The 25624-nt window shown below is 38.4% G+C and overlaps 2 protein-coding genes across 3 annotated transcripts in view; one reads left to right on the top strand and one right to left on the bottom strand.

Annotated features, from left to right (window-relative positions):
* Positions 1-7650, top strand: part of Lim3 — a 116399-nt gene extending 108749 nt beyond the window's left edge. For both annotated transcript variants that reach the window (XM_065224466.1, XM_065224467.1), the window contains 6 exons: positions 5704-5878; positions 5989-6191; positions 6389-6584; positions 6747-6901; positions 6967-7158; positions 7235-7650. In XM_065224466.1, coding sequence (XP_065080538.1) covers positions 5704-5878; positions 5989-6191; positions 6389-6584; positions 6747-6901; positions 6967-7158; positions 7235-7536 — 1223 coding nt within the window. In that variant the 3' untranslated portion in view covers positions 7537-7650. The remainder of the gene's footprint in view (positions 1-5703; positions 5879-5988; positions 6192-6388; positions 6585-6746; positions 6902-6966; positions 7159-7234) is intronic.
* Positions 7651-10852: 3202 nt separating this feature from the next.
* Phlpp (PH domain leucine-rich repeat protein phosphatase) overlaps positions 10853-25624 on the bottom strand; it is a 41476-nt gene continuing 26704 nt past the window's right edge. Inside the window, exons 5-8 of the mRNA XM_065224402.1 lie at positions 14152-14308; positions 13954-14091; positions 13740-13893; positions 10853-13505 (exon numbers count right to left, since the gene is read on the bottom strand). Coding sequence (XP_065080474.1) covers positions 10954-13505; positions 13740-13893; positions 13954-14091; positions 14152-14308 — 3001 coding nt within the window. The 3' untranslated portion in view covers positions 10853-10953. The remainder of the gene's footprint in view (positions 13506-13739; positions 13894-13953; positions 14092-14151; positions 14309-25624) is intronic.

The following is a 25624-nucleotide window of genomic DNA, read 5'->3' as shown; positions in this document are numbered from 1 at the left end:
CAACTCGAGGAAGAGATATGCAGACCCTTGTCAAGGGAATTTCATTCATTATGTTAGGAGGGAAGAAAAGCCATAGAATACACCCAGCCAGCGTTACGGTGCAATGTTGTTATCAAATTTGAATTCTGATCTATAACACATTTGGTACCAAAATGTTACTTACCGAATCCTTGGAAATTATTAGAAATAGATCAAAACGTCTAACAAAGATAACATAAGAAGCTTTCGATCCATACCCTGAGCGGTTCCACGAACAAGTGGGAAATTTTTCCAGTTTTAATTTTTTGTATTTTTTGATTTGCATGAAACCTTGCATACAAGTTTTTGGGGAAGAAAAACGCCGTTTTGCATACTTGGTTCGCCATTTTGAATCTAGCCTTACTTATGAGAAGGGCCTATGAAAAATGCACATTATATCTTCAAAAAATTGTATCTCGGAAACGGTTTGTCCGATTGGTTTGGTGTCTTGGGCGAAGTTTTAGACAATTGTTGGTGTTATATGGAGAAAATATGCACTGTAAAAAAAAGTTTGGTATTTGTGTTTTGAACTAAAATATAATTTTTCCCTTTAAAGTGACATGTCAATATTTTTTTTATTATCCTTATGTTATAGCTGACTGAAAATGCTATCTAGTGCACAGTAGGTTGTTCTGGAGAAAAATAGGTTACAATGAAAAAAATTGTTTTTTAAAAAAATACAATTTTCAAAAAAGCTATTAAGTCAAAAAAGTTTGTCACCCTAATTTTATGAAAGTACATCATATTTGCAAACAAAAAGTACTTCGGTAACATTTTTCTAAGATGCACCGTTTAGAAGATATTACTGATTTAATATTGTTTTTTTTTTATAACTTAATAAGTTTTGGCCTTTTTCGGATGTACTCCGTGTTTTTCCAGTTTCAAAAGTAATTTTTTCGGAAAGATTGGAAAATTTTGAGTTAAAATGACACTGAGAGCTTAAAGATTCGAGTGAAATTCTCTGCCTTAAAAGTATTTTGAAAAACAAGTTACAAAATCCCACTATCAGGAACAATGATTTCTTCAAATGATTTTTGGTGCGTTGTGCTGAAAACGTGCTAACAAGTATTAGATACAGGTAATCAGATACCAGTTAGCTGTACTACGTACAGTTGGTGATTGTAAACATGGTCTTTGTTGGAACTAGTCCACCATGGCCACGCTGGCCATAACGAGGCTAGCTCCGTCGTTGACCGTTCCTTAAATAATAAATAAAAAGAACGCAGTAGTCACCTTCCATCAAACTAGAGAGCTGCCGACTGATACCTCAATCAACAACCACCGCACTCTTTATTCATTCCAGGTATATAAAATTTACAATCTTCTTCAATAACAATATACCTACGCCAGCAAATCTACCTCGCTCCAACTCTCCAAACTCGTACCTGAAGGTTCGACGATACCTGAGCGTTCAACTCTACCTATCTTCCAACAGTCTTTACCCAGCATTCTATGATTTCTACCCGAGAGCTGTATAATAATGTCTGACTCGGTTCTGAATTCATCCAGTATCTACTAGGGAAAACCAAACAGTAAATGCAGAAAGGTTGCTAGTAGCATAGTGATTATAGTAATTTCAGCTCATAATCCTGTGTTTTTGAACGAGATCCAGTGTTGTTTGATAACATAATAATTGTAAAGGAAAGTGTTACACGTTTTGGTGCAAAGGTAAGTTTTAAATACACATTTTAATTATAAGTTTTGTGATATTTTCGTACAAAACTAACAATTGGAAAATATTTTCTATGTTACAGATTACAAAATGAGTAAAATAAGATGTATTCGCCCATTCAAAAACATGCAGTGTTCGAAAGAGCTGCGATATCTCACGGATGGTATCATCCAAAAACTAAAATCAATTGGATTTTCCAAGGTATCCACACTGAACACCAAGGATTTTCGTGTTTGTTCGTCTTGCCGTCTACATATTGATTCAAGAGCTCACCTCACCCAAAACGAGGAACAAAGCGTAGCCGGCGGCTCAAGGATGCCAACTGTTCAGACCATACCTGATGTACCTGATTCGCAAAGCTATGAAAGTTTGGTCACGATACCATCAGAGTCAACGCTAAGCACAATTAAATCAAATGAAGACTTCACGATGCCTGTAGACGTCGAAATATTCAACCGAGGAATAGCAGCTATTCGTGTTTCGCCTTTAGATTTAGGTAAGGTTAAAAATGTTCACTATCCTGAAAAAAAGTGCGCTGAAATCGTCGAAGGTGTACGAAGAAATCTTTTTAAATTAGACGCTAAAACAGAAAAAGCAAACGAGTTTGATGAAGTCATAGAAAATATGAAAATTAATTTTTAAATTCAGCCACAAGGCAAGAAAAACTATCAATTTTATCATTGTTGCCAAAATCATGGTCAGTACAAAAAATTGTAGACGAATTTAAAACCAGTAGAAATATGGCATCAGATGCAAGATAGGAAAGAGATAATGCTGCTTCACAGTATAAAAACCGAAAAAACTTTTCTAGCCTTTGTAAATTTAAGTCAAAGTATGGTATTGACGCTGAATGGCATTTCTTCGCAACATTGCACGGAAAAGGTCCATGCGATGCTATTGGAGGTACGATAAAACGCATGGCTACCAGAGCAAGTTTAGCCAAAGAACGCGAACACCCGATAAAGACTGCAAGAGAGTTGTTTAATTGGGCAAACAAACGAAAAGAAGAAGAACTTACAAAGTTGTCATTTTGTTATTCTACTACAGAAGAATACGAAAATATGTCTTTGCAGCTAAATAATCAATATAATAATGCAAAAACAATTCAAGGAACTCTAAAACTCCACTCATTTCTTCCTCTATCAGAAAATACAATAAAGGCAAAGCTTTATTCAAACTGTCCTGACAATGATGCCAAAATATTCAATATTGTTAAGAAAGTTGTGTAAACAATAATTTTATAAAAATACAGGAATAAAAATAAACTGATGATATCCAACATATAATGTTATTTTTTTATTGCGCACAATCACCATCCCTGATAAATAAGCTTAATTCGCTCTTTTGAATCTTGCTAATTGAGGAGCTTACATTTGCAGTTCTCAAAAAGGTGTATCTCGAAATCGAGTTGTCTCATCGGTTTGATGTCTGTGTTGATGTTCGGCAATAGAGAGAAAATATGCACAGTATAAACACATCCAGTTTAAATGGATTAAACTGTTAGGCGATATGCAAGAGTTGAATGCACATTTTCAGCACAACGCACCAAAAATCACTTGAAGAAATCATTGTTCCTGATAGTGGGATTTTGTAACTTGTTTTTCAAAATACTTTTAAGGCAGAGAATTTCACTCGAATCTTTAAGCTCTCAGTGTCATTTTAACTCAAAATTTTCAAATCTTTCCGAAAAAAAAACTTTTGAAACTGGAAAAGCACGGAGTACATCCGAAAAGGGCCAAAACTTATTAAGTGTTAAAAAAAAAACAATATTAAATCAGTAATATCTTCTAAACGGTGCATCTTAGAAAAATGTTACCGAAGTACTTTTTGTTTGCAAATATGATGTACTTTCATAAAATTAGGGTGACAAACTTTTTTGACTTTTCTTAATAGCTTTTTTGAAAATTGTATTTTTTTAAAAAACAATTTTTTTCATCGTAACCTATTTTTCTCCAGAACAATCTACTGTGCACTAGATAGCATTTTCAGTCAGCTATAACATAAGGACAATAAAAAAAATATTGACATGTCACTTTAAAGGGAAAATTTATATTTTAGTTCAAAACACAAATACCAAACTTTTTTTTTTACCGTGCATATTTTTTCCATATAACACCAACAATTGTCTAAAACTTCGCCCAAGACACCAAACCAATCGGACAAACCGTTTCCGAGATACAATTTTTTGAAGATATCATGTGCATTTTTCATAGGCCCTTCTCATAAGTAAGGCTAGATTCAAAATGGCGAACCAAGTATGCAAAACGGCGTTTTTCTTCCCCAAAAACTTGTATGCAAGGTTTCATGCAAATCAAAAAAGATGAAAATTACTCGTTGCTTTAATGATATGGAACCGCTCCCCTGACTTAAAAACCAATCCCCAACCTTGTAACCATGTTGAAAAACTTATGAATGATTTTTTATTTTTTTAAGGATTTGAATCCACCACAAAAAATTACAGTCATCACCATAAAACTTGTTGATAATTATCGAGGATTTTTCAGAAAATTAAACTTTGCATTTTATTCTATTGTTGTAACAGCGATATTATGCAGATAAAAAAGTCAAGCAGAGTGCATAATCATTGATATTTTTGATCAAATCAGAATTTCGCCCTACATTTATGTATTGATTTTCCCCCAGCCCATACGATCGAAGATGGCTCTGGTAGTGTCGTCAAAATAAACATTTGAAGGAAAAATATGGTTGACTGTTACTTAAGCAAAAATCATTCTGCTGGATCATATTGTACTGTTTGCTGGGAGGAAAAATCAGAACAATGATGATATTCTTGCTTTGAACAATATGGTTATCCGTTCACAAACAAAGTTTTGGACTCGATTTGGTTTTATTCTAGATCTAGTGAAGACAAATTGCAGTCACTTTCAAACGGCTACTATGGATTTCAAATTGATAAACAAAAAATTCAATGCGTGACTCTCTCGTAGCCAATGTAGTTGTTGAGTTTGATTTTTTCGATTGATTCGATAGCAGTTGGAATGTGGAGCTACAAAAAGATGGTGTAACAAGTGCACTGGTAACACGTAATATGATCATGGAAGCTATACTGTGATTAGTGAAAAAAATAACGATTCCCTTTGCACTAAAAATATACTTTTCAGTTATTTCCTTCATTGGAGATGAACTAGCCAACGGCTAAAAACCTCTATAATAAAGTCAAAAAAAAAATCAATTATTTCCTTCATGCAATAGCAAAAAATTGGTTCAATTTTCACAGTTCAAATTGGATCGAAAATCATTACGTCACCAGAACTATTTATTTATTTATTTATCAACATGTAGATTTATCAAATTTCATTATTTATTTATTTCGATTGTTCGAGCAATTGTAATTGTGAAGTGATCCTGATACAAATAATTGTTTTTAAATGTAAATTTTTTTTCCCAAAACACCATGAATGTCAGAACATTTCGCTTTTACGAGCTTCCAAAAACTTTCTATGCTATAAATTTTAAAACTTGTTCTCATTTCTAAAAAAATCCAACTCAAGCACATGATCACAAATATTCAGAATTAATATAATTTTCTCCAGGAAAAATGATAACGCCCATCTTAGTTCATCATCAAGTCTGAGATCTGGAAAGCTGTATTCAGCATCCGAAAAATAGTAATTTGGAGCTTATTTCTACCTCTAAGGAACTAATTCTACAGAAGGAAACAGACCCAGCGTAGAGGTTAGTAACCATGCCTCTCACGCTAAAGGTCACGAGTTCAAATCACATCAACGGATGTCACGAACGACCTAAAATGTGTTAGTGACTAATAATACAAAAAACAACCAAAACCCACAGTCAAGAATTGTTAAGATTTGAACACAAAAAAAACATTGCTTTGCCTAGCTTAATAATAATATAAATGTTGCTGATAATTTCAGGGTTCAGAAAAAAAACTCATTACTGAAAACACTAAATAATTTAAAATCCTATCTATGATCCATGTCTTGCCTAAAGCCTGCTATAATCGTTTGTTTTTCTCTCTTATAATCTTCCAGCTACCATCCCAAAGTGCGGCGGCTGCCACGAACTGATACTAGACCGATTTATCCTTAAGGTATCCGACCGAACGTGGCACGCCAAGTGTCTCCAGTGTAGCGACTGTCACGTGCAGCTCAATGAGAAATGTTTCGCTCGAAATGGTCAATTATTTTGCAAAGACGACTTCTTCAAGTAAGTATTAAACATCACGGCTCCAGTGACATTGGCAGCCCGCCCGAGGAAAGAAAACTGTTTATATGTTAATGTTTAACTCTCTTCTATGTATGTTGCGGGTCCTACAGGCGGTACGGTACGAAATGTGCGGCTTGCGACCTGGGAATTCCACCCACTCAAGTGGTCCGACGGGCCCAGGACAATGTTTACCATCTACAGTGCTTTATGTGTTCGATGTGCTCGCGGCAGCTCAACACTGGCGATGAGTTCTACCTGGTAGACGATGGGAAACTCATTTGCAAGCCCGACTACGAAGCAGCGAAAGCAAAAGGTGAGTGTTTTAGATGAAATATTGGCTCTTTCAAGCGGAAGCGGTTGCCATCATTCATTCGCATCTCAAAACCCCTTTTAACCATCCCGTCCAGCATGAGCATGAACATTTTGACAAACATATCAATTACACCGCCCGACGGTGATGAAAGTACCCTCATTTTTTATTGGCTATTTTTATGGATCCCCCCGACATAGGTCTATATCTCTCCGATGGATCATTGGATGGTGAATCATCAAACAAACGTCCTCGCACAACAATTACCGCCAAACAGCTGGAGACTCTGAAGAGTGCCTACAATAGTAGTCCTAAGCCAGCACGTCACGTCCGCGAACAGTTGTCTCAGGACACTGGACTGGATATGCGAGTAGTGCAAGTGTGGTTCCAGAATAGGTAAGAGCCCTCGCCTGGTTGCCGATGCAATCGGAGTTAGTTAAAGTGGATGAGAGCTGCTTTGTACTGCAGACAATATAATAATTCAACCATGCATGCTGGTACAAAGTTGCTTGCTCAAAGGATACTGAATGATACATTGAAGCCATTTGTTCTCTCCAGGCGAGCCAAAGAAAAACGACTGAAAAAGGATGCCGGCCGAACGAGATGGAGCCAATATTTCCGTTCGATGAAGGGTGGTGGTTCACCGAGTAGGCATGATAAGCTCTTAGATAAGGATGAATTGAAAATCGATCTAGATAGCTTCAGCCACCATGGTCAGTTTTGGAGTTATATTCTCGCACTGAAATATTCTAATGACACACTTCAACAATCCTTTCAGATCTTAGCAACGATAGCTTTAGTACGTCGAACATGGGCCTGGAAGACGGTGCTTCACCTCATAGCGGCCGAGGTTCGTACATCCACGGTAACGGTAGTCCACCACCGTATCTATCTAGTCATTCACCTCCGCCCATGGGACCGGGACACCATTTCGGTTCCTATCCAGACAATATCGTATACACACCGCTAGGTGAGTAAGTGGCTCCTCCGCCATCATTAAGGAATCCTCGGTTAATGGGTTTCATTTTTTCTGTTGTCCCGCTCAGGTCAACCTGTCAACTCAATGCACCATGGCGGTCCCCGAGGTCCCCACGGGATGCACGGTAGTGCGGTATCCGACATGAGTAACGATTCTAGTCCAGCCCACGGTTATCCCGATTTTCCGCCCAGTCCCGACTCGTGGCTCGGCGAATCGTGCCCACCGAATGGAACCGTCGTCGTTCCGGCAGCAATGCAACAGCAGCAACAACCGGTGCCACCTCCACCACCACCATCGGTTGCAGCAGCAGTAATTTCCGCGGTACCACAAACCAACGGTAATCATGCACCGACGGCTATGCTCTATTGATGTGCTGAACGGTCCGGGTGAGAGGGGCCAGTAGGGCATAGTTTGGTTAGGTTAGATTGATTTATCGTATCGATTAATCTGGGCACGTGGATGATCGGTTTTGATGAGCAATGGGATGGTGCAGGGAAAAAAAAAACATTCTACAGTAATCTTCCGAAAAGTGCGGTGAATAATTTAATCTACGCACCACTGTTTATCGGTTGTTGTCTAACCAATTGAGATATTTTTTTTTTCCAAACTAATATAAAAAATCAGCATGGTTGGTTAAGCATCATGCTACTAATAACGATAGGTGTATTTGAATTACCCACCGCTATCTTCAGGAGATTGCCGTATAAGAAATTTTGTTCTGTATAAAGCAATGATCTCGCGATTGGAAGCCTCTCACCAGTATTTAAGGTGTATTATGCTCATTGGCGTAGCTAAAAGGGGTGTTTAGAGGACAAAGCCGTATCTTAAACTAGGGAAGAGCCAAGAGAAAAAAAACACGCTTTCGGACTTCAAATTATTTATAATTTCATTTATAATCTTCAGTCAGTATGAGTTGGAGAAAAAAATTGATTTTAATTTTTCTATCAAACTGTGATCCCAGATTTACAGCAGTTTTTTTTTCATTTTATTTTTTTATTCATGAATTTTGATAAATTTTGTGAGACTTAGTCAGGATTTATCATAAAATTTTAGGATTGTGGACATAAGGATTTTTGGGCAGCAAAACTTTTCCAGATGTGATATAATTCTATACTTTGAACTATGAACATTTATTCATATCCTCGGAAGTAGAAATTTAACTCTCTAAACCTTGTAACAATGTTCTAAATGGGGTTCTTGATATTATTTGAAATTTATAAGACTCATTCACGATTTTGCATTTAATCGTAATTTAATCAAAAAATCTCAGATATATTTACCAGATATGTCTAAAGCTATATTTTTTCCCTAATCTTCGTATTAAAAAAATACGAATTGATGTAATTTTACTGCTGTTGAGTCTGAAATACCTGAAGATTTAAGACTTTTATCATATTAAAGAATGGTTTGGTTTATTTTAAGGTCCTATACTCGAGGTTACATTTTTAAGGCTAATTTGCTCTTGTGCAGGGCATTGTGAGCCCGTTGTGGTTTTCTCAAGCCTATTTGGTCACCCTGATTCCAAAAAATACCCATATTGCGCGGCATTTGACAGTATACTTTAATTTTCAGTAACCGGAAACCACCATACTGGATTTCAAAATGACGTCAGTCATGGATTTCCACTTCCTACACGTCACCCTTATTCTAAAAATACCCATACTGTGGAGTATTTCATAGAATTTCCCAGAATCGCAAAAAAACTCGTGATTTTTAAATTGCTTCGTTTAAAAAATCTCATTATTTGGGATTTACTTCTCAAAAAGAGTTACGTAAACTAAATAGCGCTTTAAAAAAAACTTCGTAAACGGAGGTTTCAGTGTACCGTTCCGATTCAAATTTCGGACGATTCAAATTTCGGACACTTTCATTTTTAATTAAATATTACATCCAGTTAGAAACAAAGTAATAATGTTAGATGATCGTGGAGGGCACTAGTCAAAAAAATTTAAAATTTACAAGACATGTGGATCATATTCGACCGAGATAATCAACTTTTAAAAGTGTCCGAAATTCGAGTTTAAGTGTCCGAAATTTGAATCGGCACGGTACTAGAATTTTTTAAACATTTGTAAAGGAAATGCACTTCAAAACATCGACTGCCATTTTCTCAACATCAACTTTTTGCATATGAAGCTTATATGTGAGTATAGGCAGTATGTACCATGGACAACTGTCGAAGACAGGAGGTCAAAATGACAAAAGATTGAAGACAGAAGATCAAAAGGACAAAAGGCCGTTTGCAAAAAAAAATCTGTCGACTGAGATCGATAATTCAAAGCAGACTACACAGCGCCAATTAGATTCCCGGTCTATCCAAGTTCCTACTTGGATTGATTTTTTTTCCCCGCCACGCAGTATACCAATTTATACAACGGTAGGCTATTCTGTAAGTGGTAGCTTTCTATCTCAATTTCGAAACATATAGAAATGCTCAAAGCACAAAAAAGAAGAAGCAGCACCTCAATGTCAATCATCATAGTTTATATTTCCCACCAGCCAAACATTGCTCATCAAAAGTGAACTACCCATAATCGCATAACTGTCCCATATAGATCGGAAATCAAGCAAAGATGGAACTGATATGCGATTATGGACAGTGTATCGCTTCCAATGGTCTTATTGTACGTAATAATGAAACAAATCCTTCGTGGTTTCCACAATGTTACTAGTTCAAAGAACTAAATATGTCACTATTAAGAAACGCATCCCCCATGCGGGAGCACACAAGGGTGTAATGCCTAGTTTTTCTTATTTTTAATTGTGTTGAAATATTGATCTTATACAACCAAAAACTAAATATATATATACCTAGTAGTCAAGTGCAACCACCAGCAACAAAAAAGCGAGAACGAGCTAGTCCAACCGATTCGAAGTCAACTAGTCTTACTGAGTAACACAAAGCAGGAATTTGATTGTTGCAATTCATTTGATGGAATAGGATTTCGAAGTAACCAATCACAAAAACCAGTGCTTATGATTTACCATAGCGTATTTATATTTCCCGCAGCATATATAGTTTGAGACACTAAAACTGAATGAGTTCCTTACAAGCTAATCCTACACTAACAGTAAGCAGAATTTGAGTTCGTTATTTCCCAGATCACATGCAAAACTAGAGGATATTTTCGGTCCGATTCCGTGTCAAAGTTCTAGTCCTGTTTTGAGATTGCAATCGAAATTTCAACGCAAATTGTAACACTTAGCATTTTACTAAACGGAAGCCAGAGCAGTTTGAAAGAAATCTATAGGTGTACACTAAACTAATTTTTCCTAACGTTATCCAGTAGCGCGATTCGAACATTGTAAATAGAGAGCATTTAACGTTTAAGTAGAAACTACACAAAGAAGCAGATCCTTATACAGATAGCTGAGTACTATGTAAATCTAATGTGTACATATTTATTTAATTTATTACTAAACGAAACGAGAATGAGACCTTTACAAACAATACATCTTAAAATTGAAAATATAAACACGATTCTTTCAGTTTCAGCTTTATTCGCGCACAGTGGTAAGTGAATAATCTCACAGTTCCGTAGTCGCGACGCCCCAATATTGCTGCATTCGGCCTCCGTCTGGATCCACTGCGTCCAGTTCAACTGCGCTTCCTTCGTTGTTGGCAGCGTGCCTCTCTTGCATGGCATTGAAATCATACTATAAATTGAAATATTACTAAACGAAACGAGAATGAGACCTTTACAAACAATACATCTTAAAATTGAAAATATAAACACGATTCTTTCAGTTTCAGCTTTATTCGCGCACAGTGGTAAGTGAATAATCTCACAGTTCCGTAGTCGCGACGCCCCAATATTGCTGCATTCGGCCTCCGTCTGGATCCACTGCGTCCAGTTCAACTGCGCTTCCTTCGTTGTTGGCAGCGTGCCTCTCTTGCATGGCATTGAAATCATACTCTAAATTGTACGGCATCAACCTTTGGAGAGAGCCGAAGTAAGCTGCATTCGGACCGGCATTGATCGGTTGAGGCCGCGTCTGATTGTACCGAATGGGCTTAAAGAAGTTTTGCGAAGATGATGGATGGAAGGATCTTGTACTGCCGAAATGTTTCGAGAGGAATGGGGTAGTCCTGACGGAGTGCGCCATTGTGTTGTAGCCACTGAGCGAGGAATTGAAACAACTATCACTATCGTGAGCCAGTTGTGGTGAACTCGTTGACAAGGATTTCATCTGTGGTCTTGTCAGATTGGTGCTAGATCCAGGTCGCTTGGTAAATGCTCGAGATATTGTATTCAGCTCTTTGTCGAAGAGAAGTTGAGTGTTTTGCTCTAGCATGTATTCCCAGCATTTGAACTGCTCCTCTGACATGGCGGAATCCGATTCTTCAACCTCACGCTCCTTCTCTTCTTCGATTCTTGCTCGGACTGCTCTCACAACGCCTCCTCGTAAACTTCGTCGCTCGTTGGTGAGATAGGTATTGGGTTTTCGTGTACTCAGAGCAGTCACATCCAAACATCTAGGTTTGGTTCCATTCATCTGACTTTCACTACCCGAAGTTTGGTCACTCTGGCCACTCGGGGACGATCGATCACTCCTTCCCGAAGGATGTCTCATAAACGTGCTCGATGCACCGGAATGACAGCAGCTGTTGTTTGACTCACAGCAGCATCCACACTTACAAAACCCCGACATAATACTACCTGATCCCGTCGGCTTCTTCCTTATCGTTTGCCTCAACTCTCTCATCAGAAAATCAATATCCGTACCCAAATTGTTAAATTTTACAATAATAATACTGATGTTCTCCTCAGCTCCATAGCTCTGCGCAATATCCTGAACTCGTTTTGCCGCCAGCAAGATATTCTCTTCCTTTCGAATTTCCTCGGCAACCGTTTCCATCGTAATCACCTCCCATAGCTTCTTGTTTCCGATCACCAGGTACTCATCAGCATCGCTCAAAACTACTTCCGTCACCTCCGGATCCGGTACAGTTACCGGATAATTTGCACTCATTCCAATTCTCCGACAAGGATTTCCATTGGTCAACTTGACGCATCTGTTATGCTTGATCAGCACAGCCACGCTTTCACCTACGCTAGCCACCCTCAGGATGAACTTCCTTCCATTGGCTGCCTGCGGTAAATAGCTCATAATCTCACTAGGAACTCTACTCCTCGATATATGACACAGCGTCACATTGACCGCTTCATGTTGCCCTTGCTGTTTCAGCTCCCTATGAGCCGAAAGCAACGTATACTTCATGTAGTCATTGGCCGTTTCCTTAACTGTCCGTTCTTCCAGCAAAATTTTCGGAATAGTCTTAACCAGCACGTTGGGAATTGTATTGTTAACCTCTCCATCGAACATACCGAACAATCCTTCCGAATTACAAAATCCTGGTAATCGTAGCTGAGAGATGTACAACTTTGGAAGACAACCGGGAGTTTCCGCAAAGCCAACTTTCCAGCATGGTTCGTATTCTTCATTTTCCTGATACGGCCATGGAGCAGTCGGAAGAGATGGTCTATTCTTACCGGAAACGTCCACCAAGCTCATGGGTCGTTGCGATCGACATGCTTGTAGTTGATGGGGATCGACCTGGAGTTGAGTGTTGCTTGAGAGATCCAGAAATTGTAGGTGCTTGGAAACCAGAGATACCATATTGATTTTATCTAGCTGATTGTGGGCAAGATCCAGCACTCGAAGGCTCAGGTTCTTTGCCAACGAAGGAACGGTCTGGAGCTGATTTGAGTGTACTCGCAGCACTCGTAGATTGCGTAAGTTGGTAAGATTTTCCGGAAGATGTCTTAGTCTGTTGCCCGAGATGACCAACTCTTCTATTTCTCCCCAGCAAGTTATGCACGTTTCTGGTAAGGTGGTTAGGTGATTGTAGCCTATATGCAGAACTTTCAATCGAGTTAAACATATGAGCGAATCTAGAACGCGATCTGTGAGACTGTTGTTAGTAGCGTAAAGTCGTTCCAGATTACAATTTGTACCGAAAATGATCGGCAGGGTCATCAGCTTGTTGCTGGAAATGTTCAGTATCGTAAGTCGCTCGCATGCAATGAAGAAATTCTCCGGCAAATCTTCAATGTGGTTACATTGCAGGTACAATTTCTGAAGTGGCAGTTTCCGCTTGACCATCGGGGGGAAGGTGGTCAGTTTGTTGTAAGCGAGATGTAATGTAAGTATAGTAGCGTGCTCGTTGTTGAGGAGGTGCTCCGATATGACGTGCAGTTGATTGTTGTTGGCGTACAGCGTGCGAAGCTGGTGACATCCAACCAACCAATCGGGAAGCTCCCGCAGACTGTTGAAACTGATGTCGATGTGTTTGAGGTTTGTCGGTGTTGCTCGAACCATAATCTTTGTCAGGTCTGGGAAGAGAAATGGGGAAATGAGAGGTTCAATTGTTACAGCGGATAGCAAAGTCGATTTGCAGGGCTTGCGTGAACCTATTTCTTGACCGATAATAGAAAAGCTCTGAATGTTCAACTGTGAAAGTGCTCAAAGAATACTAATTTGAGGACAGACGTGTTATTTTATAGTTGAAACGTTATAGGCAAGAAAAACAGGAAGAAGATGAAGAAGAAGGTCTTCTGAAAACTTACTATTATTTCCAGCAATCAATGAATGCAGATGTCTTCCATTGAGTGTGAGTTCCTTCAGGTTATTCCTGCAGCATTGTATCGTTTCCAGTTTATCCAGTGCCGACAGATCCATAATCTCAATCGAATTCTCACTGACGTCCAGTTGTGTGAGGAGCTATAATAATAAAAAAAATGTTAAATTCCGTTGACCTTAAGATCAAATAAAAAACAATACTCCATAATTTCCTAGGATAATGCTTCCTTTCAGCTGGTTTCCCCTCAGATTTACTTTAGTCAGTGGAAGTTCGATCTTATCCTCTTCCTTATCCAACGAATCTCTCTGGATACCATTTCTTAGGGAATCATTCCGCTGCTGCAATAAAAATTCTAAGATTAACCATTAAATTTAGTCAACCATTCTGGAAACACCTACGAAAAGTCCCACGGGACGCATGTTGTTGTTCACCATGAAGGCAGGCAGTCTGTCCAACTGGTTATACGCCACATTCAAACTTTTCAAATTGATCAACTTCTGTAGACAATTGGGCAGCTCTTGAAGTTCATTTTTCTCCAATATCAACTCCTCTAAACTGAAAGAAAATGAACACCACATCATTAAATAAATAGGCGAACAAAAAGTCAATTTGATATTTATTTCCAATTGCGTTTGGTGACGGAAAAAAACAATCATAATTGTATATCGCCTTACAACCGACGATCCAAGCCCGGTAATGTCCACTACATATAGGCATAACGCACGAGGAGCTAGTTTGGAAAACAAAATAAAGAAGTCTAGTTCCATCCAACCCACCCATCCACAAGCATACATTAGTTCCACCACGTGGTTTTCCTCGTATGAATATTAATGAGCACAACAAAAGTAAAACTGCTTTTTTCACCTCTCATACGATTCGGGAGAGCTAGATTGCCATACAGTTCGAAGATACCGTAGCGAAGAAGGGTCGAACTAGGAACAGATATCGCAGTAGTGCTGTTGTTGTTGTTGTTCGTTTTCGCTTTTGCTTTTTTTCACCTTCAGTAACGGAGCATCTATACGTGCGAAGCTGGTGAAAATTGACCGACTAAAACTTGATTAGGCAACGCTCTTCTATGTAGGTGGTTGCTGAAAGGCGGTTTCAACGCTGGTTGGTTGGAAGAAAATGTTTACCAATTTGCATGCACCCAAAAGCAGAAAAAGCAATCGAAATGGCCAATTGTTCTTCTTTTTACGCGCTTGTCTTGCAAAACGGTGGAAGAGACAAGTATTGTTTATGACCATTAGTGTAACTCTGGATATCTACACGGCATAGGTAGAGCCCTTGTTTTCTAGCTTTCGTAATGGCAATTTCTTAACATGCAATAGCAGAGATGAGGCTTTCAATATTGTTTTCAAGCCAAACGTATAGTACAAATAATAGAATTTAAAAAAGGCGAACATGTAGTCTAGTTTAAGTTGCAAATAACAATATAATAATCATTTTATAATAAATCGGTTTGGATGCCTAGTGGTGACTGTCGAGAATTCTAGCTCTAGAGTGGTCTAGAATATTTCTCTATCCCAAAAAAAAGTCAAAAGCATCAAAATATTGTGTAGAAGAATTCAAATAAAAATATAATTTACCTCCACTAACATTACCTACTTCAAAAACAGCATAATGATAATAATTTTATTATTATAGTAAAAGTATTTGAATCAAGTCTTCTAAAGGGTGATACGGTCAAAATTTGGTCAAGGGAAAACGCGTGTAAATCGGTGAAATCGTTTATTTAAAAAATCCAATTAAATTTCTTTTTCAAGTTCAATTAGTATAAAATTCAGGAAAAATATTCAGTTAGGCTTCCGCTTTTCCAAATCCGAATTGCCGGGCCTTACGCTTGACCCCTGCCATCAGATTTTGTACAGCCACCTTGTCCACCTTCTTCGCCGCAGAAAGCCAGTTTGCCTTGAACTGCTGCTCGCCCTTAGCAGTTTTTTTGGTCTTCTTTAGGTTCCGCTTGACAATAGCCCAGTATTTCTCAATTGGGCGGAGCTCTGGCGTGTTGGGAGGGTTCTTGTCCTTGGGAACCACCTGCACGTTGTTGGCGGCGTACCACTCCATGGCCTTTTTACCGTAATGGCAAGATGCCAAATCCGGCCAAAACAGTACGGAACAACCGTGTTTCTTCAGGAAAGGCAGCAGACGTTTATTCAAACACTCTTTCACGTAAATTTCTTGGTTGACAGTCCCGGAAGCTATGAAAATGCTGCTTTTCAAGCCACAGGTACAGATGGCTTGCCAAACCAGATATTTCTTTGCGAACTTTGACAGTTTCATGTGCTTGAAAACATCTGCTACCTTTCCCCTTCCTTTTGCCGTATAAAACTCCTGTTCCGGAAGCTGCTTGTAGTCGGCTTTGACGTAGGTTTCGTCGTCCATTACCACGCAGTCAAACTTCGTCAGCATCGTCGTGTACAGCCTCCGGGATCGCGCTTTGGCCGTCGTATTTTGTTTATCATCGCGATTTGGAGTCACTACCTTCTTGTAAGTCGATAGTCCGGCTCGTTTTTTGGCTCGATGCACGGTTGTAGACGATACACCCAGCTTATTTGCGGCATCTCGGAGAGAGAGGTTAGGGTTTCGCTTAAAACTACCGGCAACTCTCTTTGTCGTCTCAGCGGCTTCCGGTTTTCGATTTCCCCCCGATCCAGACTTCCTGGCTGTCGACAAACGTTCCCCAAACACTTTAATTACATTTGTAACGGTTGATTTGGCAACTTTTAGCGATTTTGCCAACTTTGCGTGCGAGTAGCTCGGATTTTCGCGATGCGCGAGCAAAATTTTGATACGCTGCTCTTCTTGCTTGGACGGCATTTTGACAACTGAAGAGTGAATTCCAAAATCAAAATAGGAGCAACATTCTACACACACACACCTTCAAAATGAGGGGTGTTCAGGTTTTTTAAATGCAAAATTGAAAGAAATACGTCAAGTTGATATTGACCAAATTTTGACCGTATCACCCTTTACGAAAATATACACGCTAAGAAAAAAGTATGCATTAATGCTTAGAGTTCAACCAGTTTCGAGAAAACCCGCACATACTCATAAAATGAATAAACGCTGTTTACTCATCGGATGAATAAACGCGTTTTTCTCGAAACTGGTTAAATTTTAATCATTAATGACTAAAGACGTTTTTCTCAAAAGTGGTTAAATTGTGTACACCGGAACGATTTTAAATGGTTGATTTCGTATATTTCCATCATATTTTATTAAAAATAGTAGCAAAACAACAATAATGAAGAACGTTTATTTCTTGGTGACTTCAACATGGTGACGCAGAGTTCGGGGAAATCTTCAGACTTTTGCTGCCAGTTTCCCCTCTTGAACCAACCATTCCGTGACGTAGGCGTGCCAGTACTCCATATCGCGGAAACATCGACGAAAACTTGCTGTGCATCCTAGGCTAACTCAATCAGAGACACTTCAAATTCAGCCACTTTCTACGTGTCCGGCGACCTTCCCGTTCCATTGCCCACTGAACTCGATCCGGATCGTGCTACCGTTGGAAGCCCTCTGTAATGTAGATCAAAAGTTACTAAATAATGAAAGAATGTACCTTGTTAGATATACTTACTATTAGCATCGGCCATCTCTTTGGCCTGATCCCCCTAATCCCACACATCCTGTCCAACTGTACCGGACAACACTTGTAACAGCTGAATCTGCTGCTCACTAGCTCCTCCAACTTTATCGTGGAAGAATATAGGAAACGGAATAGGAAGAAAACTTGGTTTTTGTTCCAGCACTCTATTGCGAAGGAAGCAGTAATTCCTTCCCACTGCTGGCGATGATGAAGACTTCTTCTGGAAGTTCTCACCACACTCTTGAAACAAAAGGAAAGTTATAAATTACTATCAAATTGTCTATTATAATGATACTATAAACAATGTATCTACCTGCGAAAAAGTTAATCATTGTTAGCCGGCGGCGTTTTCGGAAAATAATTGTTCCCAAGTTTTTTTTCAGCCACCAGTGAATAAAATTTAAACACTTTTGTTGAAAAATGGTTTTCTCTGAAAATGTCTAAATTCTATACACTTTTTTGCTATAAATTTCAACCACTCTATGACAGCTCGAACAAGCTCCCAAAAGTGGTTAAAAAAATAGTCATCAATGCATAAACTCGTTTTTCCGTGTATGTACTTCTATACTGTGGAGTCGGGTCTAAACCGCCTGACTCTGACTCCGAATCCAACTCCTCTGCTTTTAAAATAATTGACTCTGACTCCTCGACTCCGATTTTAAGCAAAAAGATTCCATAGGAAATGGTTAATATATTTATAGATAGGTTTTTTGAAGATATATCAAATATTTTCAAAGAGATTCTTGTTCACAGAATCAAATGTTTGCTGTATGCACGTAAATTTAAATAAATAAGTTCCTGTGAGTTTAGAAATAAACATTTGAGAAAAATTTCATAATGGCTAAACAAAATTAAATTAAAGTCTTCTGAATTAATTCAGGAATGTCATGAAATAACATTAAGAAAAAACAAAAACATAATACATTTTAAGTTCGTTGATTGTCTGATTACAAAATATCGCCAATGAAAGTGGAAATTTAAAAAAAAAACGAAACTGGACACAACACACACAAAAATCGAATTATATTGAATAAGTAATTTTGAACTAAACTGATCTCAATCTTGAACTAAATTCAGTACTTCTAACGGAACCGCATAAAAATACAGTTTCAAATTGATTTCCAGAGCTTACAATGAAAAACAGGTGAAATTTCTTGCAAAATTGATATATATTTTTGTTCCTTGATTTGTTTTCCGTCGATATTGTTTTTCGTCGATATTGTTTTCCGTCGATCTTGTTTTCCGTACTAAGTACCAATGCTACCGACGCCAAGGAGGCAGCTCCCACACCTAGACCCTACCTAGCTCCAATTTTCAATGAAATGGTCCCAATTTTTACAAGAACTTGGCGATCGATTTCAAGATAAATCTTTCACAACTTCCAACCAAATGGATCACAAATTTTCACCAATTTTAACGCAAATGGACACAAACAAATTGGCCACCACTGTTAATGAAATCATGCCTATGCCTATGCCACCGCCTGTCACCATTTGCAAGAGAGTTCGTGGAGCAATACCAGGTGGGATTCATGGATGCCCGCGCTACCGCGGATCAGGAATGCCACGAATACAACGTGCCCACACATCATTTGTTCATCGACTTCAAATCCGTATACGACGCAATTGATCGAAATCAGCTATGGCAGATTATACACGAGTACGGATTTCCGGAAAAACTGACGCGATTGGTCAAGGCAACGATGGATCGAGAGATGTGCGTTGTTCGAATTGTTTGAATATCGAAGGGGGTTACGGCAAGGTGATGGACTTTCGTGTCTGTTATTTAACATCGCATTAGAAGGTGTGATCAGAAGAGATGGGATAGTTACGAGTGGCACGATCTTCAGGAAGTCCAACCAGCTTCTTGACTTCGTCGATGACATCAACATCAAGGCACGAAACTTTAAGACGATGGCGGAAACGTACATCAGACTGACGGCTGAAGCTAGGCGGATTGGATTTGCCATCAACGCATCGAAAACGCAATACATGAGAGGAAGAGGTTCTAGGGAAGACAATTTTAGCCTCCCACCTCGAGTTCAGATTAACGGTGACGAAATCGAGGTGGTCGATGAGTTCGTGTATTTGGGCTCACTGGTGACCGCCGGAAATGATACCAGCAGAGAAATTCAAAGAGGCATTAGGGAAGGGAATCGTGCCTATTTTGGACTCCGGAGCAGGGCCGTAGTGAGGGATCCAAGATTTCATTGTGACAAAGTTTTCCACAAATTCATTCAACTCGCCGGAAATCTCATGAGTAGTGTATAAATACATACATATTTTTATGTAGAGTTTGGAGGATTCAGGCTATGCACCAGAAATCCACTTGTGCGCTGCCTGCAATTGGAGTACGGGATGAAACTAATCTGAACATCCAAAGCGGTGACGATGAGTTGAAATGTAGCGAGCAAGAAGTTGATTTTGATGATCCTGTCAAATGGCTTGGTATTCCTGAAATTTCGGATTATGTACGAAAAGAGCTGGCTAAATGTGGCCCGAGAACGGTTGATTTAACGAGTTTCCGCTTCCCTAAATCTGAAGACAGGAGGCATCTTGATGCTAAGTGGTTTTACAAAGAGCTGAAAACGGATAAAAAGTTAAACGCCAATGGATGCTTTATGGAGTGTTTGCATCTGTGCGGATTTGCCAGCGCTAGTGTACTAGCCAACTAGCACGAATTTCAGTTGCTCCTGAAATTTCATGCTGCTAGACGCTGATGCCCTGTTTACATTATGCTGGTGAGCTTTTTTGCTAATAGCTGACTCATTAGCGCGAGTGAAATAGCATAAGTGTAAAAAACTCATTACATTGTTTTGCCGAACGCTGTTTTCTGTTTTCCTTGTTTGCTTTTTGGCAAATTTATGTTTCGTAACATTTTCTCAGATTTTGTAAAAGGATTTGATGATTGGAAGCATTTGAATCCAATTATATAAATTCATGAGAATTCATCGAGCTACAGAGAATGTTTCTTCCTGTGGAAAGATTTTGAGAAGAGGATGTAACTCGGAAAAACGGTTGATTCTGGCTTTTTGAATTAATTTAAAAAAAAACGGAGAAATGGCGCACCATATTGAAAATTGTGGTCGATGTAATTCTGTTTCGTGCTCGAAATAGAATCTGACAGTGGAGTTTTTATGAGCACATTGAAGTTGATCAGTCATTATCATTCTCAACTTGAAACTCACATGACTTATTTTTGTTTCCTTGATTTTTTTCCGTCGATCTTGTTTTCCGTGCTGAGCACCAACGCTACCGACGCCAGGGAGGCAGCTCCCACACCTGGACCCTACGTATCGACCCATCAACTAATGAACCCGGATCCAACGGCTTTACTTACCGAAGGAAGGCGTGATCAGAGATGCCTCAGAACCTCCCGGCGGCGCCGACTGGGATATCACATGACTTAAGAGCATAAAAAACGTTAAGCTATTTTTCCCTAGATATAAAAAACGAGCTTATCAACATAATGGGTAGTTCGCTTAAAAGTAATATCTTGCACAAAGTCGAACGAGCTAAATAAGTTTCAATTATTTTTGATTGCACTCTTGCTCAAGCGCATATGGAGCAGATGAGCCATAATATCCGTTTCTTGGATTTTTCCGATGGTAAATGCCAGATCAGAGAATGCTTCACCGATTTTATCAACACGGCCGAGAAAACTTGATCAGGACTGTCGAACGATATTTTAACTGCAGAAGGACGGAGATGCTGCGGGAAAGTTTATGACAACGGTGCTAATACGGAGGGCGGAAAATGGAGCACAGGCCAAAATTTACCAAATTAACAATCTAGCCCGTTTTGTTTCTTACGCTGCCCATAGTCTAAATCTTGTCGGAGTTCATGCAGCCAGTACTTCACCTTCAATGATAACTTTCTTCGGGACTGTACAAGAAATGTTCAAATATTTCAGTAACTCAACTACGTGATGGAGTGTTCTTAAAGATTTTTTTGCGAGTATCGTTGAAAGAAAATTTTTATCGGAATGCCAGATGGTTGTCTAAACGACAAGCAGTATCTGCTCTAAAACGATCAATTTGTTCCGTGTTTTCCGTCCTAACCAACTTATAAGAGTTGACAAAGTATAATAGTGGCACGGTGCACGGTTCTCAAGCTCTTTTAAAACAAATTAAGTTTCTTTGTCTTCTCGAACTATGGGAGAGAATCTTGAATAGTATCGACAAATTGCAGGCAAAACCATCACCATAGACGTGGCCAGTAAACTTGTCATATGTTTACAGACATCATTTGAGGAAATGAAAACGATTGGAGCTGATCGTGCAATACAGTATACGAAAGAAAAATCCATTGGACTTGGCATCAACACGACAGCGGAAAATGAAAAAGATCGATGGACATGGAACCACAGCTAATCGAGCTCCTCTATCGAGTGAAGACAGCTGTAAGCGGGAAGTATACGCGTATTCGACAAAATACTCCAACAAATTGAGCAGCGTGGAGAAGCAATAGATATAGCTTTGGAATTTTTATTTTTGACTATACAACAATTGAAGAAGGTCGTGGCAGACTTTGGGCTAAAGTATTCTACTGACAATAATACAGTAGAGCTTGTATCTGAGATAGAAGTTTTTAAAACACAGATTAATGAGCTGTTGCCAGACCTGAGCTCTTCGACTCCCTTAAACATCTTGTACTGTATCCTTGGATTATCTAGCAAAGAAGTTTATCCTAACATCGAAACGACTCAACGAATTTAACCACTTCATTCGAGCAGATAAAATGACGTTTACTACCACTCGAACTTTGAAATGAAACATTATTTTGAGATTTTTTCTTCTAGAACCCCGAGAAAAGTAGCCAACATTTGTGCGTTTCATAAAAAAATAGAAATTAGTTGGTCCAGTTTTGTGAAATCGCTGGTAGAAAGTCACGCCAAAACTGCTTGACAAAGTGATCCATTGTTTGACGCTTCCAGTTACAGTGGCATATTTCGATAGAGAAAGAATCGCTCCCAGAACTTGATTTAGATGTTATTGTGAATCATATTTCCTCAGCTAAGGCACGTAAGGCGCAGTTTTGAATTGATTTTACCTATTGCAACGTTATTGCAACTTATAAAAATGGATTCTATTTTTGTATCGATCTATTTGACTTGACGTATCACAAACTTGTATATGTAACAATAAAAATTAATTAATGTAGATCAAATATTTTAAATTCATTTATGTGCAATATTAACAATACAAACACTTTCATCACAAATGACTCAATAGTGTAAAAAATGGCTATTTGAAATGGGTCGTAATTTTCTTGGTTGGCCAGTGGCGCCGCCAACCTTCCCGAAGTTGACTATCTACAAGACGCTAATTAGACCGGTGGTCCTCTACGGCCATGAGACCTGGACTATGTTCGTGGAGGAGCAACGCGGTGGTGTTTCCGAACGGAAGGTGTTGCGTGCCATCGACGGTGGAGTGCAGATGGATGACGGAACGTGGAGAAGGCGAATCAACCACGAATTGCATCAGCTTCTGGGAGAACCATTCATCATCCACATTGCAAAAATTGGGCGACTACAGTGGTCTGGGTCGTAAGAATGCCGCACAACGACCCAGTGTAGGAAAGGTGGATCGACCTAGTAGAAGGCGAGCTGCGGACCCTTCGCAGACTACGAGGCTGGCGAAGAGTGGCCATGGATCGAGTATAGTGGAGACGACTTTTCGGACAGCAGAGGACAACAAGGTCTTAGCAATGACATCAATTAAAAACGTTAACAAATTTAACTGGACACAGCCCAAGGTGAAAGTCTGTCCAATAAAACAATAACAAATGGTCACATCTTTGAATGAAATTGATCTAAAAATTTATGGAAATTAACCACAACTTTCAATGTAATTGTTCTCATTTGCCGAAACAAATTGGGCAAACATTTGAACAAATATATCTGCTACATACTTGTAATGAAAGTGTTCTTCGTTTAAAATGGAAAGTTAATGTATGTACTAGGGGAGCAACCCCGGCGTAGTGTTTAACATCCATACCTCTCACGTCAAAGTCACGAGTTCAAATCTCACCCCCGGACAAGTCACGAATGACCCAAGAGTGTTAAAGTGACTATAAAAAAAATTATGTACTAACTTAAATTTTCGCAACTTTAACCTTTTTGCAAAGGGAATCGACATTTTTTTTTGAATAAACTTAACAACTTTTATAAATAAAAGCATAATATTGTTAAATGAGATAAGTCTGAATCTTGAACATAACTGGTTCCAACTCTTAAAGATTTTTTTAAAGGAGGTGAGTAATTATCCAGAATGTTCGAAAAACAACAAGAAAATGAATGTTTATGTTTTCAATCATTTTGAAGCAATTAATAAATTTAGAAATGTTATTTTTTAAAGTCTCTTGATAAAATCCGCATTTTTTTTTAAATCGCGGAAGAAAACGTTTTTTCGCCGTTATTGATATAGCAATCCAAAATGGTTGGTAGGGTAATTATTATACAAATCCGAATATTTTTATTTGATTTACTAGAGAGTCAATACTTTAGTTTCACTTCCTTGTTGCGCCAAAATAAGTTACATAATCACATGTATATTCAATTCAAATTAAATGAAAACTATCACTGAATAGCTGAAGCTAATGGTATCGGGAAGTATCAGAATTTTTTGAAATATTATTGTCAATTTTCCAAAGTTGTAAACTTGGACGAAAAATGACACCGAAAATTATGCAAAATCATAAAAACACTTTGTTCTACGAAATTCATATTTATTTTAAATAGTTGGTGTGTATCATCTTTTAGAAGAGCTGGAACAAAAAATATCTAGGATCAATTTGTTTATTTGTTTGTTTATTTGTTATGTTTGCATCAACAGACTAGAAATAGTCTGTTGATGCAAACATAACAAATAAAGAAATAGTCCCAATGATTGTAAAAAAAAGTACAGATTATACAGACTACATATAATACACTTACAAACGAAAATAACTAGGAAAGCATTGTCAAGTTACTAAAAATGTATAAGTCTTAAATTTTACAGTTAGCTGTTGGGCGTCAAGCGCCTTCGGTTAGCAAAAAAGGTAGAGAATCTTCGGCTAAGCATATTCCGTGTCAAATGGAAATCAAACATCGAAGCGAAGAAAACGTCGTTGCACAGATTCAATTCGCTCGGCCCCATTATTGTAGTTCGGGCTCCAGACTGCAGAGCAGTATTCCAACGTAGATCGTAGCAGTATTCCAACGTAGAATTACAATATCTAGTTTAAATTACAAAATTTGTCGTGGTGTTCAAGTTATATTAACATAAGTATAAAAGTTGAATTTTAAAGCTCATGTTACACATTACATGCTGCTTTAAATATATTGTTTTTTCTCTCTTTTCAATGTTGCTTACAAGTAGAACTTAAACTTGCAGTAGAAAGTTTTAAGCTAATTAGTCAAATAAAAAAGTTGGGACTGAAAGTGTGTGTCTGTTTATAACTTGAAGGGTCCTTATTTATGTGATATGACTGCTTTTCTATGTGAGTCAGATACAAACAAAATGGAAACGATTGCAATCTAATTGTTTGTGGTATCAGCAATGTGTGCTTAGTGTAGCTACATAGGAACACATTTAACCAAATATATCTTATTAACAAAAAAGAGGCTCATTCTGCTTTAAATTAGAAAAAATTGTTGCTGATTAACGGCATCACTTTTCTGTATATAAAAATGTCATGCAGCATGATATGAAGGTCTTCACATTTAGATTCGCATTTAGTCGTCCATCTATCGAACTTTGCATAGATTCCAAAACACGTCTGTATGAAAATATTTACTATTTGATAGGGTAAACCGCATATTATATGATAAACTAAAAATGTCCACCCTGAGGCCCTACTAGAACCGACTTCGTTGTACCTATCTACATAAAAATAATAAAACTTGAAAGGTCAAATTTAACACAACACGCAAAACAAAAAGACATCAAATGTAAGTGTGGATTTCTTACATCTTCTGTATATCGTTCGTGCAACAAATGTAATTGCCGTTCTGATTACGGACTGTCGCGTACAAACATGCTTTCCAGAATTATTATTTTCGTATAAAACCTTCACGAGATGAGTTTATAGCCACAGTGCATTTGGGAAAACCAACCAATTTAGCTAACAAAATTTTTTTTAAACATTTCGACGGCCACGTTACAGAATATGTTCATGCAGTGAAACATTACAAATTTTAAATACTTTTCGTGCAAATCTGTAATGGAATCTTTCATTTCCCGGTTGGATGTTGAGAATCTAAAAGTTTTCTTATTAAGAAACCTACTGAAAATACCA

This window comes from Ochlerotatus camptorhynchus, unplaced genomic scaffold (genome assembly GCF_037179485.1).
Source record: "Ochlerotatus camptorhynchus isolate MF236.1 unplaced genomic scaffold, CSIRO-AGI_Acam_v1.1 ptg000211l, whole genome shotgun sequence".
NCBI lineage: Eukaryota > Metazoa > Arthropoda > Insecta > Diptera > Culicidae > Ochlerotatus > Ochlerotatus camptorhynchus.
This window is presented reverse-complemented; position numbering and strand designations above follow the sequence as displayed.